This window comes from Hesperophylax consimilis, chromosome 18 (genome assembly GCF_061612785.1).
Source record: "Hesperophylax consimilis isolate HC1 chromosome 18, BYU_Hcon_1.0, whole genome shotgun sequence".
Lineage (NCBI taxonomy): Eukaryota > Metazoa > Arthropoda > Insecta > Trichoptera > Limnephilidae > Hesperophylax > Hesperophylax consimilis.
The window spans coordinates 18,033,943-18,054,676 of record NC_142853.1 but is presented as its reverse complement, the minus strand read 5'-3'; the positions used below and the strand labels follow the sequence as shown (position 1 = coordinate 18,054,676).

The 20,734-nt window shown below is 32.6% G+C and overlaps 1 protein-coding gene across 1 annotated transcript in view; it reads right to left on the bottom strand.

Annotated features, from left to right (window-relative positions):
• Dop2R (dopamine D2-like receptor) overlaps nucleotides 1-20,734 on the bottom strand; it is a 153,555-nt gene that overhangs the window by 39,256 nt on the left and 93,565 nt on the right. Inside the window, exon 4 of the mRNA XM_089642218.1 lies at nucleotides 19,579-19,784. Within this exon, the coding sequence (XP_089498344.1) occupies nucleotides 19,579-19,784 (206 nt within the window). The remainder of the gene's footprint in view (nucleotides 1-19,578; nucleotides 19,785-20,734) is intronic.

Genomic DNA, 20,734 nt, shown 5'->3' with positions numbered 1-20,734 from the left:
TGTAGTTCTGTTAGAAATATATCGCTCGCAGTTGGGTTTTAAAGCGCTGGACGTAGATTTAATTGGTATATGGCAAAATAATTATAAAGGCATGCATTTCACGTCCCTGCTAATATTACAATGCCAGAATTACACAAGGACGGAATTAAACATGGATTAAATCATACAGAAGGAGAACTACACCTACTGGAATCAAATATGTCAATCCTTTTTTAACAATAGAACAATAAATAACAGATGTTAAAACGTGTGTCTTAACATCTGTCTTTCTAATAGATCTAATTTAAGTGGTAGTATTTCTTGTCCTTGCGTAATTCTATCCGTTTATAATTCTGGCAGTGTAATTTGGAATTGAAATTCACGCCTGTGTAATTTCGTCCTGACGCTCGGAAAAAAACTAGGTATTTAAGCTACTTAATATTTACTATAACTACCTAAGTAACTAAAAGATGTCAAGTAAGATAAGTTAGGTGAAAAGTAGGATCAGTTTTACCAATGATTTTAAACAATACAATTACAATGTCGTCTGATGAGTGTTGCTTTCATGTAAATTGACGAAAATTGTGTCGTATGTAAGCGGGATTAGAATTATAAAAATAGAACCATAAAATAAATTCAACTTCTTGCGTTTGTTCAGTAACTAATTGATTTTGTTGAAGCAAATAAAATTAAAACATTTTTTGTCTGTGAAATAAAAAATCAAATTTATTTGGCAAATAATGCCCAAATGGACGAGTATTGAGTTTAAATACTATTTAAAATGTGTAAACTCTCTCGACTTTTAAATTATTTTTCTAAAATCATTTTAATGGAAAAAAAGAAAAACATTTTACTGAGATTTTCATCAACAAGGATTTAAACTACCTTACGGCTGTGAAAATGTACAGGTAAAAAAGCCTATAAGCAACCTCAGTCGAGTTTGATAAGATTTATGCCCGAAAGGGAGGCAAATAAAGTTAATGTTAACTAGAAGAACGATTCGAGCTGTATATTTAAACGCAAGTTTAGTTATTAAAGTTGGTATTTTATGGCTCTAATGTTTCTTCACTAAACCTGAACTACATAATAGAACCATTCTGCTGCGTAGCCAGGTGAATAAATATCACTTTAAATATACGTGTTGTTTAACAATAAATGTTTCACGTATAAATTAAAAGTTATGTCAATAAACCAAACTTAAAGAGTCATTAATCGTTTAGAAACAAGATCATACTATTTTCTTTATTATACACGCTACAGAGTTGGAAGATACCCCGAGAGTCCCGGTGAGAGACCACTTTTCAGAATCGTTAAATTGATTGAGATTGTAGCAATAGTCGTATATAATGTCCAGATCCAAATTGCACCGTATATCCCAACCTTTTCTCCTCCCCATTACTCCTAGCCCTTCAGCCTACTATCATATAACTCAAGTGGAACATTAAAATATATTCATTTTAATGTGGGATGTGGGCTAAGTCTCTTTTTCTTACGTCTTAAGGATAATGTTTTCTACTCATTGGTAACACTGTACACGCAAAATGGAATAAAATTTTAAAACAACATTTATTATGTATTCTCATGAAGATATCCGATTTAATAAATCTGTCCATAAATTAATAGAAGCAGTATTTTAACATTCCAAAAAATGATTTTTTTTGCGAATTGCGGATCCGATTCCACTTAAACCGTATCGGATGATTGAAAGCCTTTACGTTTTTATTTGCACAACCCGCAACGTATCCGCCTGAAAGCCTTTCCTGTCGGCTGTGAGAGGTAGTTTCCTATAGGCCGATCACTCGCACCAGTTATGCAAACAGGAAACGATGAAAAGTGTTTTTTTTTTTAATAGAGAAGGAATCAAATTGCCGTTTGCTTCTCGAAATGTGAACTCATGCATCATGAAAACTGTTCGGTTAGTGAAATTACGTACATATTTTTTATCTGCTACTAAAGTAAGTGTGTATATGAGATACTCATCGCTACATGCATACTGTTAGGAGTATGGTTTAACTCTTTGATAACTGATTATTTTATATCTGGTTGATAATCGGGATTTGGAGAAGTTAACTGGGAGATGGGAGAAGTAAACCAAAACCATGCAAACCATGCTATTTAATAATATTTCTTTTAGATAATCTGCTGGGTTCAAATGCCCAGTATTAGGAGAATAATTTTGAGTAATTCCTTACTGAGGTTTTGAGTGTAAGTTTTAATTTTTTTTTAATTCATTATTCTTTGTTTTGACTTTCACCCATTAGGGGTGATCTTGGCCATACACAATTAACATTTTTATTATTAACAAATACAACAAATTACAGAATATAATTGATTACACATCATAAACATAACATAACGGTGGGTGTAAGTTAGTAAGCTCGTAAACTCTCTCAGCAGCTTGCTGCTTAGTTGTGCATTAACCGTCCTGCAATTTAATGCTTGTTTATGCAATACAAAGCATCTTCCAAACAAAGTAATAACGACTGTGTTCCGTTATTCTCACGCAATACCATTTTAAACTAATATCACAAATTTAGTCCGTGTCTCTAACAGAAGCATCAAATACTAATGAGATGTAATTATATTTCCCAGAGAAATTAAAGCAGTAGTAAAGTGGAAACACGAGAGCAATGACCATCCTTACTCCAGAACTATTCATTTCCAGTAGTGTGACTGCCAAACTACTATCATTGCCAATGTTTCAGATATCTCCAAAAATTGTAATTTATTGTAAAAGAGTAAATTTTCAACATAAATTTTATGGAATTTGGGGATTTAGGAAAAAAAAAAGAGTTTGAACAAAGCTGGCCAGAATAAAATATAGACAAATAGCTTGCTCGGTGCAAAAGGAAATATTTTGGCTAAAAATTCAAAAAGGAAATTAATTTTGCCTTACACATATCTCAAAATAATGAGTTAAAGGTAGTTGTTCTAATTTCATCTCCTCTCATTTAGTATAACTCAAACAATTTAGTTTCCTTCAAAGGTACATAGGATTTAACTTGTAAACAGGACTAAAGTGGCTTCCGTTATAACAAACAGAAATGAATATCAACACAAATAACAACGCGATATTTCAATTTTGAACGGGACAAATTTGCTTCGGAGCGGATTAATAATACAATTTGCAACTTCCAGAGTTTAAAATAAACAAGCGCTCACCTTTAACCGAGTAATATTTTTCTTGCCCGGGGTTTTACTGTCTAAATTAAACGAAATGAAATCTCGCTTAATTTTCCTCTGTCGTCGCCATTTAGCTTCGAAACTTTTCCGCGTTGTCCGTTTTTTGCGAAAATAATTAGAGGATCTTTTGTTCGCCTATTTTGAACTGTACCAACCGTAATACAACCATCAGGTTTCATTAAATACGGGATCCCCTTGCCGCTTCTGCGATCCTGGGGGCTTCCGGAAGGAAACCCTTTTTCAACGCTTTTTTTATCGCAACCATTGTTCCCTTAATGGTCTTATCACGTTATTATTATAATATTATGTTTTATAAAAATGTATTTGTGTGATTGTACCTAATTAGTAGATGGGAAAAGTTATTTTTGATTAGGCCTCTTAGCAAATACCTATTTTACAACATTTGTTCATGTCATTCCAAGTTTGTTTCAACGTCAAGCAAATATATAAATATGACACTTATTAAAGAATAAGTATTTTAATTAAGGCTGGTTCAAGGTTTTAAATAAAAAAAATTCGGATTCCTTTCGATATTATTTTTTTATATTTTATGGCTGTTTCTTGTCCAAGATACAAATCTTTCATTAATCATTAAAATAAAATTGGCCAAAAATCTTGTAGGTAGGTCATCAAATACGGTTTCAACAAAATATGTGTTTTAAGGTTAAACGAGACGCTGGTTTGTTATAGGTGTTCCATAGATGGCGTTAATTAATTTATTTTATTAAAATTTACTTTTTGAAAGTTATTGATTTTTAATATTAAGACGAGTTGTTTGTTTTGTGCCCGTAAATACACAATATAAATAAATATTTTTATTAGTTTAAAAACTCAGTTCTTTCCAGAAAGGCAAACGATGTACAAAACTGTTTATTCATATTCATATTGCGTATGTATGGTCGCAATCAAATAATTTGTATTCATATTGTTTTATTAAATAAATAAATTAACGCCATATAAGAACACGTATAATATAACGAGCGTCGCGTTTAACCTTAACGATATTATGTAAGTAATTCAAATGCATCCATATTTGTACATAGAATCTAACATCATACTGAAAATATTTTTATTTATTCCTACCTATGCCTATAAATGCATACAAAATTGTATCAAAAAGGTTAAAAAAATTTCATTCCCCTTTATAAGACGTGGCAGATCGTGACAGATTTAAATAAAATGTAGGGATTGAAGAATATTTTATAAGAGTGATAGCTTACGTAATACTCTGCTCAATAATTATTTAAAGAATGAAGCTTTGACAAGCAAGTGATTGAACGTTATTTACTCAAGCACCGTGTGTATTTTTATTTATATTGATGTTATCAACACTAGTAATTGAGTTGATAAATACAAACCAGGAATTCTTTAATTAAAAACCTTTTAAAACTGATTAATATACATTTGTCTTTACAACTTTATTATAGTTATAACAGTTTTGCGGCAGTATTACAAACGACGACAAGTACAGAAAATATGTGGGTGCGAAAAATAATATGAAAAAAATGTCCATATTAACATTTTCATAAATGATAGAAATGTAGAAGCAAATTGCATAGCTAGGCTAGACGGTTAGTATATACCTAAAGTCACATATAATATGAAAATTATGTCATTCACTAGTTTGTTAATGTGTCGAAATACTGCTGTATGAAATTTAGAATCTTTCACAGTTTGCAACATTGTTAATAACTAAATGTGTAAAATTTAAAAAAGTTTTGATAATTTCGCACTTAATCGCCACCCTTTTTATTTAATTTTAAAAAAATCTCCAATACATACACACTGCACAGTGAAAATAAAAATCAGCTCTTCTTTTGCAACAAATCATATAATAAATGTAATAAGAATAAAAAATTTCACGTTTCACCGTACATTAAGTACCTTTTTTTTGATAATACCTCACGAGAACCCCAAATATCCGGAGTAGTGGGAGTACGGCATCTTAATTGTATTATTATTGCTCCACTGCTTTTCCTCGATTTAACAAAGCTGAATATAAACAGAGACATGATGATCTAGATCATTGTTGGACAATTCTGTAAATTTATTGTGTAAATGTTGTGGCTTAATTGTGAGTCAGCGCGCATCTCAATCTGAATATACCAAAATAGTGGAACATGCTCACAATACAAGACTAACTGCAAACGATGGACTTGATATTCCCAGATGTCTAAATAAACACGATCAAAGAACCTTAGAATACAACGTCCCTAAAATTTAACACAGTGTTATCAAACTCAATAACATAATTTTCATAAGAAAGAAATGGTTATGAAAAAAAAAATTTTTTGAACTAACCTATTTTTTCTATACTTTGCACTTTTTGCCATAACATCGGTCGTGGGAACTAAAGACGACTTTAATAAATTTTATATAAAATAAAAAAAATTCTCAGCGGTTGGTAAGAAAAAAGCATATATTCAACATCGAAAGATAAAAACCGTCACAGACGGATAGGGTACGATAAAATTGCCCCCTCCCATTTCCCCTTAATATAAAACATCCCCCTGAGGAATTTGTCTTTTGCTTCCTCCCCTATATTAGGGTCTGCAACACGAGGTCACAAGATCAGAAAGGGTACCGTGATTCCTTGCTTTATGTGCGGTTGCCTTATCTATGGGACAAACCAAAAATATCAATTTTGTTTTCGCCATTCGATTTTATACCTATAAGAAATTCTAAACCGTAATATTTTACAACGGGGTATCTATCTAACTGTGACATTAGATCCAAAACAGTATGTCTTGCTTTGAACTAAACATATATCTACGCATCGCGTTTTGCGCTATGACAAAAGGTAGGCCGTGTATTTAATATTCAGGTTCGAGTACGAATAAAGTATGGATTAAGTATTTGAAAATTAGCAATTTAATATCATGTGGCCAACTATTTGAAAATGCACAAAAAATAATTCTCGTATTTTTTTTACCATATTTTAATTTCGTTGAATGGTTCGTTTGTTTAAAGGCAGGCACAACAAATTCAAATATCTATCCTTTCCGAGTTATATTGTCTTGAAAGTGATCTTCGTTTAAGAATGTTAGATTAATAATAATAAGTCAGTAGGTAGTCATATGGCAGAAGGGTCCATCAGCACTTTTTCAGTTTTCAAGTTTTCTTCCACAAAACTTTTAATTCGCTTATATCTCGACTGTGGCAAAAGGACACCTCGTCAGTATCCTACAATAAAAGTTATAAAGGAGAACTCTGCAACTGATTGATATAAATGTGGCAGAAAAACCAAGTGAGAACTCAGCCACCCAGGCGTAGTGTTTAATCCCTCGGCTGAATCAGTCCTCCATCACAACACAAGCAACATTTTCCGCTTTCTGTGGTGGAAGTGGGAGTTTTAAAATACTGTAAGGTAACTCATAAGCCGCGAAAGTTTGTCTTTCTTTTAAATAAAATAAAAATATACTTCTCTTGTAAAAGTTGACATGTGCCTGACGGTCACTTTTGCCATAGAAAACTGTAAGCATTTTTATGAATAGTATCTATTCCAGCTGTGAATTATCATATGCGTTATAGCATTGTTTAATACATTACACCTACTTGAATTGTAACACATATCGAAACAACCTAATCGAACATGCCTAAATTTGTTTTTTTTTCCAATTAAGAAATTTATTTATTTGACACATTAACACCAAAACTTAATTTCTTCTCCTATAATAACATAATCATTGTGGCGTCATTTAAATTAAGTTAAATAACCCACTTTGTTAACACCACCTTTCAATAAAAATGATAAACGTGTTTCAAAACCAAAGGTTTTTTTATTGGTTTTGAAATAAGCTTATAATTTTTTTTATATAGTGAAACAAATTTTTTTATTTTTTATAACTTTTTTTACGTGTATAATTTAAGTAGGTGTTATTCTCTCCATATGTAATTTCTTCCACGTGTAATTGCATGCGTGTCTAATTCTGACAGTGCAATATATTGGTATGCAAAATTCACGTCTTTGTAATTTCGCCCTGACACTCCCTTCACGTAAATATCATTTCTATTAAGTGGTGAGCCCAAAACTTCCCACTTTCCTTTTCTTCCTACAAAATACAAAGCCTGAATATGTAATATATTAGAACTACATTTTTATTTTGACCACACTATCTAATGGTGGTCGTTGTGAAGAAACAGTGAATATTAATGTTTGACCCGCTAGAGACGGAAAAACTAAAACCTCCTATGTGCTCTAGGAGGTTTTGGTTAAACAGGGTGCTCTAAATTATGCATCTACCCCACGGGGGGTAGTATTCGGAATATCGTTTTCCATAAGCCCCATGATCAGGGTACATACATCAGGAGATATAAACCTGGCAGAATGCATTAGCCAAGGGTACATGGACAAAGCATGAAACTTAGAGAAGTGCAAATGCAAATTTACCACCCGGCTTCGCCTGATTTGCAGCACAATGGTTGATTATTATTTAGCAAATAATATGGATTGTCTTTTAATTTTATTATGGTTAAATTAATATTATTAAACTCTGTAAATCACGATAGAGTCTTTCATCGCAGAATGAAATGGGTATTTTAATACTGAAACAAATCTATGGGTACCATCCTGACAGATTTATGATCTTATCGCGACAGATTATAACCATAGATTCCTGATATTATAATTTATTATAAAACATATTAATGGAATATTTGTCTCCGATGACATTTTCGTGATTGAAATCAAAACATTTTCATTTATTTTATATATTCCACTACTAACCTTATCTAACTTTATATTAATACGCTTGTCGCACGTGTTGTGCACCGTCCCTTATTGTCCAATTCCATGGAAAAGGGTGGTGTATATCACCAAATAAAACATACCATAAATGTTTTTAACTTATTACTTTTTTTTAAAAGAAAGACAAACATTCCGCAGTTACGAATAACCTGAAAATATTTGGAAATCTCCTACTACCATCACAGAAAGTCGAAAATGTGGTTTGTATTGTTATGAAAGACTTACCCAAGCGCGATGTCAACTCAACTACTCAATATTGGTGCTTAATAAAACATTTCTGTAGAAAAGTGATTGTGCAAGTGATTCTGCCCGTGGAGATCAGAGGTATGGTAATATATCTTGAGGGCATTTCCAGATTGGTAATGTTCTGTGGCACATTGAACGAGACCTTTGGCATGAATGTAGGGAGACGGTTTGAAGGTCGAGGTCTAGGTACCAGAATTTCAAGAATCCACGGCATAATTTATGATTAATCCCTTCGTGAAAGAGTGTACATTTTCAATAGGATGTGGAACCAGTTAAGGGTTGGGCCCTTAGAAGGGTAATAAATAATCATATTCCAACAGCGAATTATTATCACAAAAATGTTAAGTGTTATTTTAGAGGTAAAATTTGGATGAAAAATTGAGTGGAAAAGTATCTGTTCGTAGTTTATGAGATGTACGAGCATAATAATTTTCGTCATAATGTTTGATTGATGTTCAAATTTATAGGTTGGCTTAGGAATAGAGTGGGTGTTATTTTGTGCCTTTGCCACTCTAATAATAGGCTGGTGGTTTTCAGGTAAAATTAATTCATTTGAAAATAATTTTCGGAGTAAGCTAATTACTATTTCCGATACCAGGATAAAGTTATCCGATACCAAATTGCAGCAGAGGTAACTAAACTAAGTTTGTAATTAACAACCTTCTATTATACAGGCTTTTCCAATAAGAGGTGTTATTTTGAATAGCCCGCTATTTTAGGTTTGTTTTTCTTTAAAAAGAAAAAAACACTCGTTTCAAATAGAGCAAAAACCTTTCGACAAATGCTTTAGTTATATTTAAGGCTACACTCTGCTTTTTTCTTACCTATAACATATTAAATAACAGAACAAAGCGTGTTTTTAATAATTTTCTGAGCTTACTTTGTGATTTTTTTTCTAACGAGGGAATTTCATATAATTAACATTTCGGCATAACAAATCTTCAAAATAACAAATTTGTTTGGAACTTAAAAACTTGAAAAAAGTGTTTACAAGAAAGTTGTTATAAATCGGGTATGCGAGGGCTTGATAATATAATACTTTTCTTCGTGTAATGGGGTGTTTTACTTGCAACGCAAGCGCAATTTTACTAACGTGTTTATGGAAGATGGAGGTTTTGCAACCATCTTGAACCTTTAACCTGAACGCAACAAACAAATTTACAGACAGATGAAATGCCAAATAGGAAAGTTATTTAATATAATTCGGAAAAATAATCAGAAGTGACGTTCAGCTTTTGATTTTATTGAATACCAAACATATTCAAATCATTGTCAATCCGCTGATATACCAGGGCTGTACACCTAAATATGGGTTTGTATGAAATATAGTACATAGAATGGATAAATATATAATATTCCTGTTCTTCGCATCTGGAGAGCCTTCTAACCCTCGTCAGGGTGGGAAATGCTATGAATACCACGGGGGACGATTTTGACCCCAAACCATTCGGGCTCAAGTTATGGCTGACATTTTTATTAAATCACATTAGGGCTGAATTCAATATACCAACTATTCTTCCATGCCGATCGACGCACAAATGTCTGAATTGTTATTCACGATAGGATCCTTCTACATACTACAAAATATCCTACCTCACAATTACCACGTCATTCTGAAACCAAATTCCTAAATTACCTTAAATTTATGTCACTAAATATTACCTTTTGTGACCAACGGCACATGTTATCTGATAATGTATCAATAGCATAATTTATTTTCTATCAATTTTTTCCAGCACATTCATTATTTTATATTGTTGAGTAAATATTAATAACCGATATGCGACCAAGGGTTCCATGATATATCATTAAAATGAAAATTCAACACACCTTTAAAAAGTGGTATAGTCATTTTAAAGTGATGAAACAAAAACTAGGTTTAATGGTTACCTATGTAACCTTTATATTAGAGATATTCGGTTACTGCGAATAAAACATTGAAAATAATAAACGAGTTATCGTTTTTAATGTAACAATGGATGTTTGCCTAAATAACTAACCATCACGGTGTTCCTCTCCAGGGATAGGCAGAGAGGACGGACCGCCAAACAACCAGGTCTTGGCACACACTCCTTGCCTCATTCACATTCATACATCGTCTCATACATACTCTTCTATTATTCTGAATCTTGACATAGCCCGACTTATTATTCTATTACTTACGTTTTAAAAACAAATTTAAATTAACAAAATAAAATCAGAATACTACATTTGATCTTAACTTTCTATTTTAGTAATAAATTGAAAGTAAAACCTACTATCTCGAGCGTTTTTTGTATATAAAAATAAAACGCAAAAGCTGGACACGAATCGTTCAGACAAAACAGGGTGTTCCTTGAGATAAGGGGAAAGAACCATCCCGTTCCGCACAAAGGTCTTCGTTTTTTATTGGTAGTTTACTCAAGTATTTATCATCCTCTCCAAACCATTGTCGGCAAACCTACCCTTATAGAAAATGGCATTAAGGTCGCTTTTTAAAAACAAAATAGGTATTCTTGGGTAAATGTTGTAATTTTTTATGGAATTCGTTTCCATTCAATTTGAGCCCAATAAAACTCATTTAGAGTAATGTGCAATAATATTTTTGGTCAAACCTTTAAGGTTCTAAATTTTTGGGGCTTTTGAGGAATGGAAATGATTGATCGGGGATCCTGGGTTATGTTCTAAATCGAAGGTTTGTTCATTTATCTTTTACATCTCGTTGCGGGTTTTATCAATAAAATAACAAGAAGCAATACATTTTATGAGCCTCAATTTATTTTCATAAGATTTTGTTTTTTTTTTTAAACTGTCGGAAAGAAAGTCCTACTTCGGAGACAATATTTGTCATTAAATGGACTTATATCAGCGTTCAGCAGAACAAATTCTGCAAAAACTTGACTTTTAATCTACATCTGACAGCTTTTTCAGATTTTCAGGTATTGAATTACAGTAGGTGAAAATAATTTGTCGATTTTACTGAAAATTATTAGAAAAGTGCTTCGAGCAACTTATTAACTCTTTTCATCAACAATAAAAAGCAATAATCAATTGCTTAGATTATCATTTTGCGCCAACATGACGTTCATTACATGTCGTATGATAAAGGTTTACCTCTAGAACGCAATGCTAGCTGACGTATTTGATCTCTCCTGAAACAAGATCAGCGATATTAATGTTTACTCGTTCCATTTTCTGAAATTGTTAAAATTAACAACCACCCTCTGTTGGGTTAATTCTTAAGTTATTCCCTTGCATGGTTTTGTACTTGACTTAACCTGTATACATATGTTGATTAATCTTAAGAGCAGAAATCTGATCAGCTCAAATGGTCAAGTCATTTTCCATTATTATTCGAAAAGATCATTTTTTTTTCATAAAACAATGTGTTTTATAGAATCTTTCTTCTTCCGTTATAACCACAGAGCGAGCAAGGTCTTCCAGACTAACAAAGAAGTATCGAACCTTTTTCTTTTATCTAGAATAAAAACTTAAAAAAGAAAAGAAAAAAAGTGGCTTCTTGCCTTATTTTGTGAGTGATAAGATGGATGTTTTAAAGCGTAATAGCTCATAATGGACATTGCGTTGTAGGCTGGAACAAATTGCATTACAAAAAAATTGTATTAATGAAACGGGATACATGATTTTAAGCTCAACTCGTAAAATCATTCATCTTCATGTATAACAACCTGCAAATCCTGATACAGGAGAAATATCTTGGGCTGTGCATTGTAAAAATGCAATTTTCTTTTATCTAGAACAAAAACTTTAAAAAAAAGTGTAGCTTAGAAAATTATCATGTGACTGATCCTTATAAATAAAAATGATTAACACGGAGTGTTTTTAATGAAGAGACCTTAAAGATTTAACAGAAAATCATACGGAAAAATGGAATGCGCCTTGAGAAAAAACTCATAGCAGTGTGTTCTAAAACAAAATATTAGTATTTTTACAAGGGAGCGTTAAGAAAATGTCAGTTACGCTGTTACTTTTATGAAAATATTATTTTTTTAAACTTTGTAGCGAAGACGATCAGTAGCTGACTCATTATTTATACACAGAATTTTAAACAATGACATTGACTGTACCGAACTTCTGTCCCTTATTAAATTTAACATACCTTTGAGACGTACACGACATACAGTGTAATTCCACACGCTTAATTATGAAACAAATGCAGCATCTAATTCGCCAATTAACCGAGCTCTTCATACTCTAAATCATATTTGTCTCAACTCTAACATTGACATTTTTTCGGATTCACTGCCCAAATTCAAACGTGGCATCATGTCAACAATTTAAACTATTCAATGCGCATACATACAGACACACACACACACAAACACTCACACATACATTACACACGTCACACACACATCTATAAACTACACACGTCACCTGGTAATTAATAAATAAACATACCACTTAACAGACATTACAAGGAAACATATCATAAGTACCCAACATGAAATATCTTATTCCTGTATATTGTTTCATCTCCGTAAATCTTGTACTGTTTGTTTCTGTAAAATAAAATGGAAAAAATAAAAACAAAACCTTGAGTGGAATCATTATCCCTTAACTTCATTAACATTATGTCTACATATTTCGCCCACAAACCTCTTTACTATATAAAGCTTACATATATACATAAAAATATTATATATGTAGGATTATGGAATGTTTGCAAACCGGCCACGTGAAGTCAGGGATCCCATCTGTCCGTAGCCCAACGGACACAAAATCTCGTGAAATATCACATGAGTGGTTTTTGGTGTAATTTTTACAGGGTTTATATTCCATAAATAGTTCAGAAATATGAAATGAAAATCTATTAACGCCTGTGAAACTGATAATGTCATCTTACGGACCAAAAAAATGTTCTTTCTGTTTTAGGGACCACAGAAATTTCATGCCATTGTGATCAGTGGCGGTTTTCTCTAAAGTGCGTTTGTGCGGCGAACCCCCATTAAAAAGATGAGAAAATAAAACAAACTTGTTTTATAATAATATAAGCACATTATAGATAGCACGCTATTAAAATTTCGCCTTCAAAACCCGCGCCACCGAAAAATACGATACATATTCCAAATTTTGTGCGAGTTGAAATCCGCGCCAAACTCTTCATACAAAAGAATTTTAGCCGGTACAGATCCCTATGACGGTGACATATACAAAATTTGGTCTTTCTTTGCAAAAGTAAGACAAATTGTGTGCGCCGAACACGCGTTATGTTATCACGTGACCTCCGAACATTGACGAATGTAACCGAAGAAACCCGAGAACTTCGCGGTCGACGTTTGACCTTTAGGGAAGCAAGTGTTATTTTTTATGTTATATTATGGTATTTAACTTTGTAGTCATTTTTGTACATATTTTTGTTTTCTTGTTTCTGCATTTCTCCAACCGTTTGCTTATGGCATTTGCAAATCTACTACCTATTGAAGTAGACTTAGTAAATTTATTTCGTGCCACCTTTATTTGTTTTTTTTTTTATGTTTTAAATATCTATTATATGTATATTCTACGAAATTATTCTTCTCGAAAAAACAATAATAATTAGCAACATACATTGAGTGCTATAAAAACATTAAACAATTTAATTCCTATAAAACTTTTCTCATTATCTAATATTTGTGTCTAGTGAAGTGATTTAAAAACAATAATATGTAGGTACCCCTCCCACTAACTTTATTTAAGTTGTGTGACTGCTGCCGTATTCGACTATTTGACGAAGGACAACAGTAAGTAAATTTTAATTAGATATGTTTATCTTCTCTTGAATTTCTGAACCCCCTGTTAAAAAGACCACGAACCGCCACTGATTGTGATTGTTTTCTCTGATGTACTAAATTAAGCTCGCGCAATTCGCGAAAGATGGGATGGAAAGCCACAAAAATCTGTGCTGGCGTACAATCCACATTCATACACACACTTACATTATTTTTGTTCCTGATGTGATCGCAGACTTAATCGCGCTATATCTTTCTGAGGTCTTCTTACAGAAAATGTAGCAATTAAACCCCATTACCTCTCAATTTGCCTAGTTTTTCTAACTATCTAAGCGTCCCCTTTTGAATCTTGTTAATTATGCTATCATGGAGGTGAATTATTTTTTTTAAATCAAATATAAATCTATTTTATGAATTCTGTATAAATGAGATCACTGAGACGAGAGTGCAACACAACACTCTCGCCTCAGTAATCTTTTCATCTACCAGTTTACCTACCGTTAAACAAGAATATTATAATCAAAACTCCACAGCAAAATCAATTTATTTGATAAGTTTTTATCGGTAGTTACGTAATGAACTAAATTATTATGTTAAATATCTTAATAAAGGTTGGAAGTATATATCGGAGTATTAATAAGTATGTGGTTATGTCTTACATAAATCATCTCTATTTTTTCGTCCATGATAGTTTGTTGCTAAATAAAAATGAACCGGTTAGAAATTTTTAAGAAACACAATCAACGATATCCATTTTGCTTTGTTCTGTAAGGTAGCTTTGATTAAAACATGTAGAACATAAAACATTTTTAAAACAAAGGGTTTGTGCGAACACGGTTATCACTAGATTGATACGATATAATGTGTTTCTGGTTTAAACCAGCTTTTAATTCCACGTAGGATTAACAAAAACCATGAAATTTTTAATAAATATGTATGGAGAAATTTCTCAAACTAAATTATTTTTTGTACCTTTGGCTTTATGTAACATTTGAAAAAAAATAAGAGCTTTAATAATAATCAACTTGTGGATAAACCACCAAATTGTGAAAAAAAAAAAGTTACCATACCTACTGAGTTCCAACAGTGCGGGACCAGTAGAACTGTGACGTCCCTGTTTCGATAAACTTTATGAGGCAATTGAAGAAAGACGGAGTAAGTGAAAAGATAAATATGACTTTTCGGATCTAGTCACTAAGTATGAAATCATGGAAAGATACGGAGATAATTTATAAATAATATGTCAAAAAAACAATTGTTTTCGTGAATTTCAAAACTAAGAAACTCTGATTTCAGAATTAATGATTTTTAGCATTGAAGTTATTGACATATGATTTCCATATACCCACATAGTTAAAAAGTCGTCTGGGTCCCACCCAGATGTCGCGAGTTCAATTACTCGGCTGGTTAAGTCTTCCATTACGACACAATTTTCCGCTTACTGTGGTGGTAGTGGTAGGTTTTCCAAATATTGTCAGGTTATTTGTAACTTGGAAATGTGGGTTTTATTTTTTTTTTTATAAAAAAATAAAATACAGTAAAATAATTTATTTTCTCATTTTTGGGGCACTACTACCAGGCGCCAGCGCCACTTCTACCTTGTTCCCATTCTACTATTCAACGCTTGCACAATCACGTTAATGTGTGCACGTGCTCGTAGATATTTACGGTTTATTTTTTTTTAGTGTAGTCGAATAATGTAATGATCCTTTTTCTATTCGAAAGCTCACACTTCTATATAATAATAGCTAAAGTCTCCGGCGTTGTCCGGACACACAGAGTATGTCAAAATCAGACTTACACGAATATTTTACTCTTGTTTTGAAGGATCAAATGTGCGAAATTTCACCAATCTCGGAATAAAACTGTAGATTTGTAAAAAAATCAAGCAAACACCTCTCGTCCGATGTCCGCCCACCCGCCTGCCGTTTCGTTAAAATGTATTTAACTTCCGTCATTTGTTTAAATGGATATTATAATTCTAGGACTTATAAAGGCGATTATGTAAATAATACATCACACAGAAGAATAATCAGTTAAAAAAAACATCACCATAATACACTACTTTATGGTTAAGTAATCTCTTGCTTGTCCGAATTTTTACATATCAATTCAAATTTTGAAAATGACAATTAAAAAAATAATTTTCTTTTAAGATGACATATTAATGGTATCTATATACTTTATCGCTTGTCTAAATTCTTCACACAAATCAGTTCCAATTTTGAAATTGATACCTAAATTCAAATCAAATTCGAAAACCAGACAGATTATACAGACAGACACACAACTGAAATTAGTTTTTTTGATGACATTCAATTTCCCCAGAATTTTTCAAACATCACTTTAAAAAGTAAAATAAAATTAATAACTATTTATAAAATATTATTTCGGAATAAATTTTATTATATTATTCCAATTTGGCATTTATTTTATAATAATTATTAAGTGTTGCAACTGTTTCGTACTTATTGGTAAAGGTTTCCACTTCTCAAAACGAAAATAGAATTATATATAACACTTTTCATATTTAGGTCGTACATAAAATTATTATAGTAAAATCTGTTGCATTACATAATACTATCCTTTTTATTATCCCGAAATAATGTAAAAGCGGCTGTATCTTTTTATCGGTACTTATGCCTCTATGCAAAGTCTGATCATTAAACTCTATGGAGATAGATATAAAACCGTGGATTCCGTTTTATTTCCAGCGAATAAATGTTAAAGAACTCGACCTTTGCTTGATTACAAGTACTTTGTATGATAATGGCAACATTTATTTGTTTTCCATTACAGATATTTCGTTTTACATTTGCCTATTTCGAGTTTAGGCCTACTAATATATCGACCAGAGGCTTTTATTAAAATGGACAAGACAGGCATGCAAACAAAATGTGAACAAGATAAAATGTTTGAAAGAAAAGAATATTTCTTAACATTCGTCTTTTGAATAATTTTCATGTTTTTTCGTAATGTTCACGTTTTATGAAGAACGGATGCAAGGAAGCAATTTTAATAAATAACTTATTAGGTGACGATATATTCGTTGGTATAAATTCGGTTACATGAACTTTAGCCCTCTTCATATGCGTATGAGAGCAACAAATTAACGGGTTATAAATTAATTATGAATATGAAAAAAAATTCGAAAGAAAAAAATTACAGTTAAAAATTAAAATTAAAATTTAATAATTTAAAAATTTTCAAAAATTCAATTTCAATTTAAATTTATAAATATCAATTTTAAAAAAACTATGAAATATATTAATTTTTTTTAATAAGTAAAGGTTTTAAATTGTGTGTGTGAATATTATATAACGTTATTTTTTAACAGTTCCTTGGCTTTGGAAGATGTATATAAAGCATACCCTAAACGCAATGACGTTACAATATATATGGACGCGCTCTATAAATCTCAAAGTGGTAAACCAAAAGTTTGTCAATTGTAGTGCTTTTGATTTCGTATTTTTAGTACTAAACTATCACGCCTCGCGTAACTTGCCTTAAAAAATTGGCAAAATGCCCTCGTCTGTAGTGAAAAGGTTTTCTAATTTAATTTTTTTTATTTGTACATTAGAAGTAATTTTTTTTATAAATACCCGTGTTAAGGCCCAAATTACTCGGTAAATAATATTAAAAGCCAAGAAATAACAATTCATTTGTACATAAACGCAAGTACTTAACAAATACAATCCTTTCCTAATCGAAAAATTTATGCGTCGTAGAGAAAATGCAAGCTCTGGACGCGCAACTCTTAAATTACGAAGTGTATGCTGTTGGTAAGTAAACTTCACTTTTTAAAATACTCTTATCACTCTGCTTATTTATATGCTTGCGGTGAAACAATATACACATCAGCAGTTACAACCAGTATCAACAATTTGCAAACTGTCGTTGCTCTATTATGACACGATACTGACTTGATCCCTTGACACCACAAAAGTCTGGCGCCCAGGTCTATACTATAGTCGGCCTCGGGATAGTATTCGACGCAACTTTTTAATAATAACATGTAGGTGTAGCATTTTCAAACTTTGGAATATTATGTCTAGCTAATATTAAAATGATAATGTATGTGTAAATAAATCCCCAATAAATCATAAAGCACTTTGTACAACAAAAAACTTTAAAATATGTTTAAATTCAAAATTGGTTTGAGAGCAATCGATCAAAAAGTTATACAAGGGAAGAAAATTTATCGAGAATGTGTGTAGAGAATGTGAAGGTATTAAAAATGTTTGGCAAACTAGTGGGTCTGCAACATCATAATTAATACATGTTTTTAACGATTTTAGGAAAGGTGAAGCAGAAATGCAGTCACTTAAAATTTGGCACATACTTTATGAATCATTAATATACCTACTATTAATGGAACGTGCTACCAATTCACGTAACATACAGTTTGGCTCCATTGCTTGAAGATTAAACCTGTCCGAAATTTATTGCTATACTTGTTTCCACTATCGCATTACTACAAGGCACAGACTTGCTATTATACTATTTATACATAACGAGAATGATACGGATGATGAGCGAAGAAGGGGTATTTGGAGAATATATGATGGGAAATATAGGATATACGATGGCAATTAGTAGCAGAAGGCGGAGACGCCCGAGAAAGACATGACACGATCCAGCGAAAAAGATGCTCGAGTCGGGTCATGTCAAGATTTAGAATAATAGAAGAGTATGTATGAGACGGTGTATGAATGTGAATGAGGCAAGAAGTGTGTGCCAAGACCGAGTTGTTTGTTAGTAACTTAGCTAGTTATGTTAAAGAATGATATTTTATGGCTACCATTATCACTACTTTACTATTTCGCATGGTAAAATTCATCCACTCACAAAAATGTGCTGGAATTACCTGGAAAGTTATTTTTGTCCCTATCATTATAGGAGGGGACCGAAGTCCTTCCGCTCTGCTCACTTTTATCCCGAGGGTCTTCGGTGTCTTTCCCTTTTTTAACTTTTTTCTCTTTATCTCCAGTTATATAACTAACAACATACTGCCTACTAACACTGTATGGCGTAACTATAGTACCTTCTGCGTTTACTAGGTGTCCGAGAAATTTGACGTCTGAATTTACATTTGAGCGAGTTGATTTCTATTCCGTGTTGTTGTCACCTCTCAAATACAGTTTCTAGATGGTGAATATGTTCATCCTCTGAAGTAGATGTGACAAGTACATATGTCATCAATATATGCATAACAGAAATCAAGTCCTTGGAGTACTTCATCGATGAATCGCAGGAAAGTTTTCATTACGAAGGCCAAATGACATGAAATGTGGTCTAGAGTAATTTTTGTAAAAAGGAGCTTCCTTTAAAAATAAAACATAAGAGTCTTAAAGTGTAAGCTGTAGGAAGAAGCTATTTTTTTCCTTAGAACTCCGTGGGAAAGTGATAGGCAACCTCCAATGTCACTATGATTTACCTAAGTTTGGTCATTAAAAAAAAACTTTACCTTAGGCCTTCTTCATCGTCCAGATGATCACAAATTCCCGTTTGGTGGAGTCAGCGCTGGTCTATCGCGTAAAAATCTATTTCAGGGTCGTATGTTTCATTCGCAATTAATTAAAATCGTGTTATCTTTACCTCGTTGTTGCTCAAATATACATAATAAATCGCCCTTCCTCCAGTCAGCACGCTAGTCTTTCCGGGTCACATAATAACATTACTTGCAAATTCAATAAAATTTGTTCTCCTTACCTTTCGCCCGCTTCATCGTCCTCCTCATTGCTGCCCGACGCGGTGTTTGTGGGTCGCTCGTCTTCTGGTTTGCTAGCGCCGGCAAGCGCTGTCTCAGCGAGTCTCCGGGTCTGGGCCACGTTTTCTATGACTGAGCCCGCGCCGGCTTCACCCGGAAGTGGTTGTCTCCGGGCAGCTCGCTGCTTACGCGCCCTGTTACGTAGCGCCTGAAAAGAAACATATTTTAGTACCAGATACAATAGGACACGAAACGAATGTACTACCCCAGCCAGGAGTACTACTGTACCGGTGCGACCAGTAGACCAGGGGGCGCTGTATTATAAGGACTTCGAACAAGCAAAAAGTAATCAGCCGAAAGAGAATATTTTTTGTAAGCAACATGAATAATCCAATTATATTTTTTGTTTCAAAATAGTAAATATGTGCCTGTCCGGTACAAAAAATATTAGTTTGTATTAAAAAAAAAGTTAAATTGAAAAGTTGTCTTATTCTAAAAAATCTTGAAAACTTCTTGTCACGATTACGAAATTATATTCAGGTATTGTCCTGGTATTGAAAAGAATAACGATAATATTATTAGTATCACGTATTTATTTGAAAGTTTGAAGACGCTTTTCAAATTCAAAAAATGTCTGCAGTGTACGTCCTTGGACAAAAACTTTTTTATATCAAACAGATGTAATTAAAAATATTACAGTCTTGAAGCTTTGTATAAAATACATCTGTATGAAAGTAACATAGAAAGTTTACAAATCCAAGGCTTCATTAAAGTTTCACAATTGTTTTTTTCGAAATCTCGCTGAACTTAAAAAACATAAAACTGACAAAAATCTGGCGTCTTGTCTAAAACTTCGACTTCTGTCGAACTTATAGTGAAAATGTATAAAGTTTCTATGGTGAAATAAAACTAAAATTTCAGTTCAATTATATTATACAGGCTCTGAGAAAATATTTTCATTCTAAGGGTCAGTGTGTTCAGGGATGATGGACGTATGAATACATCTAGTCCTAAGCGAGAGTCTTGCTGGAGAGGTAAAAAGGTCTCCCTCGACCAGTCTCTCTCGATCCGGCCCGCCACGCAGTAGTTAGGCAGACTCATCCGCTGCCAAGAACCTGGACACCCCTGTTAAGTCATCAAACATAATGACCTATGACA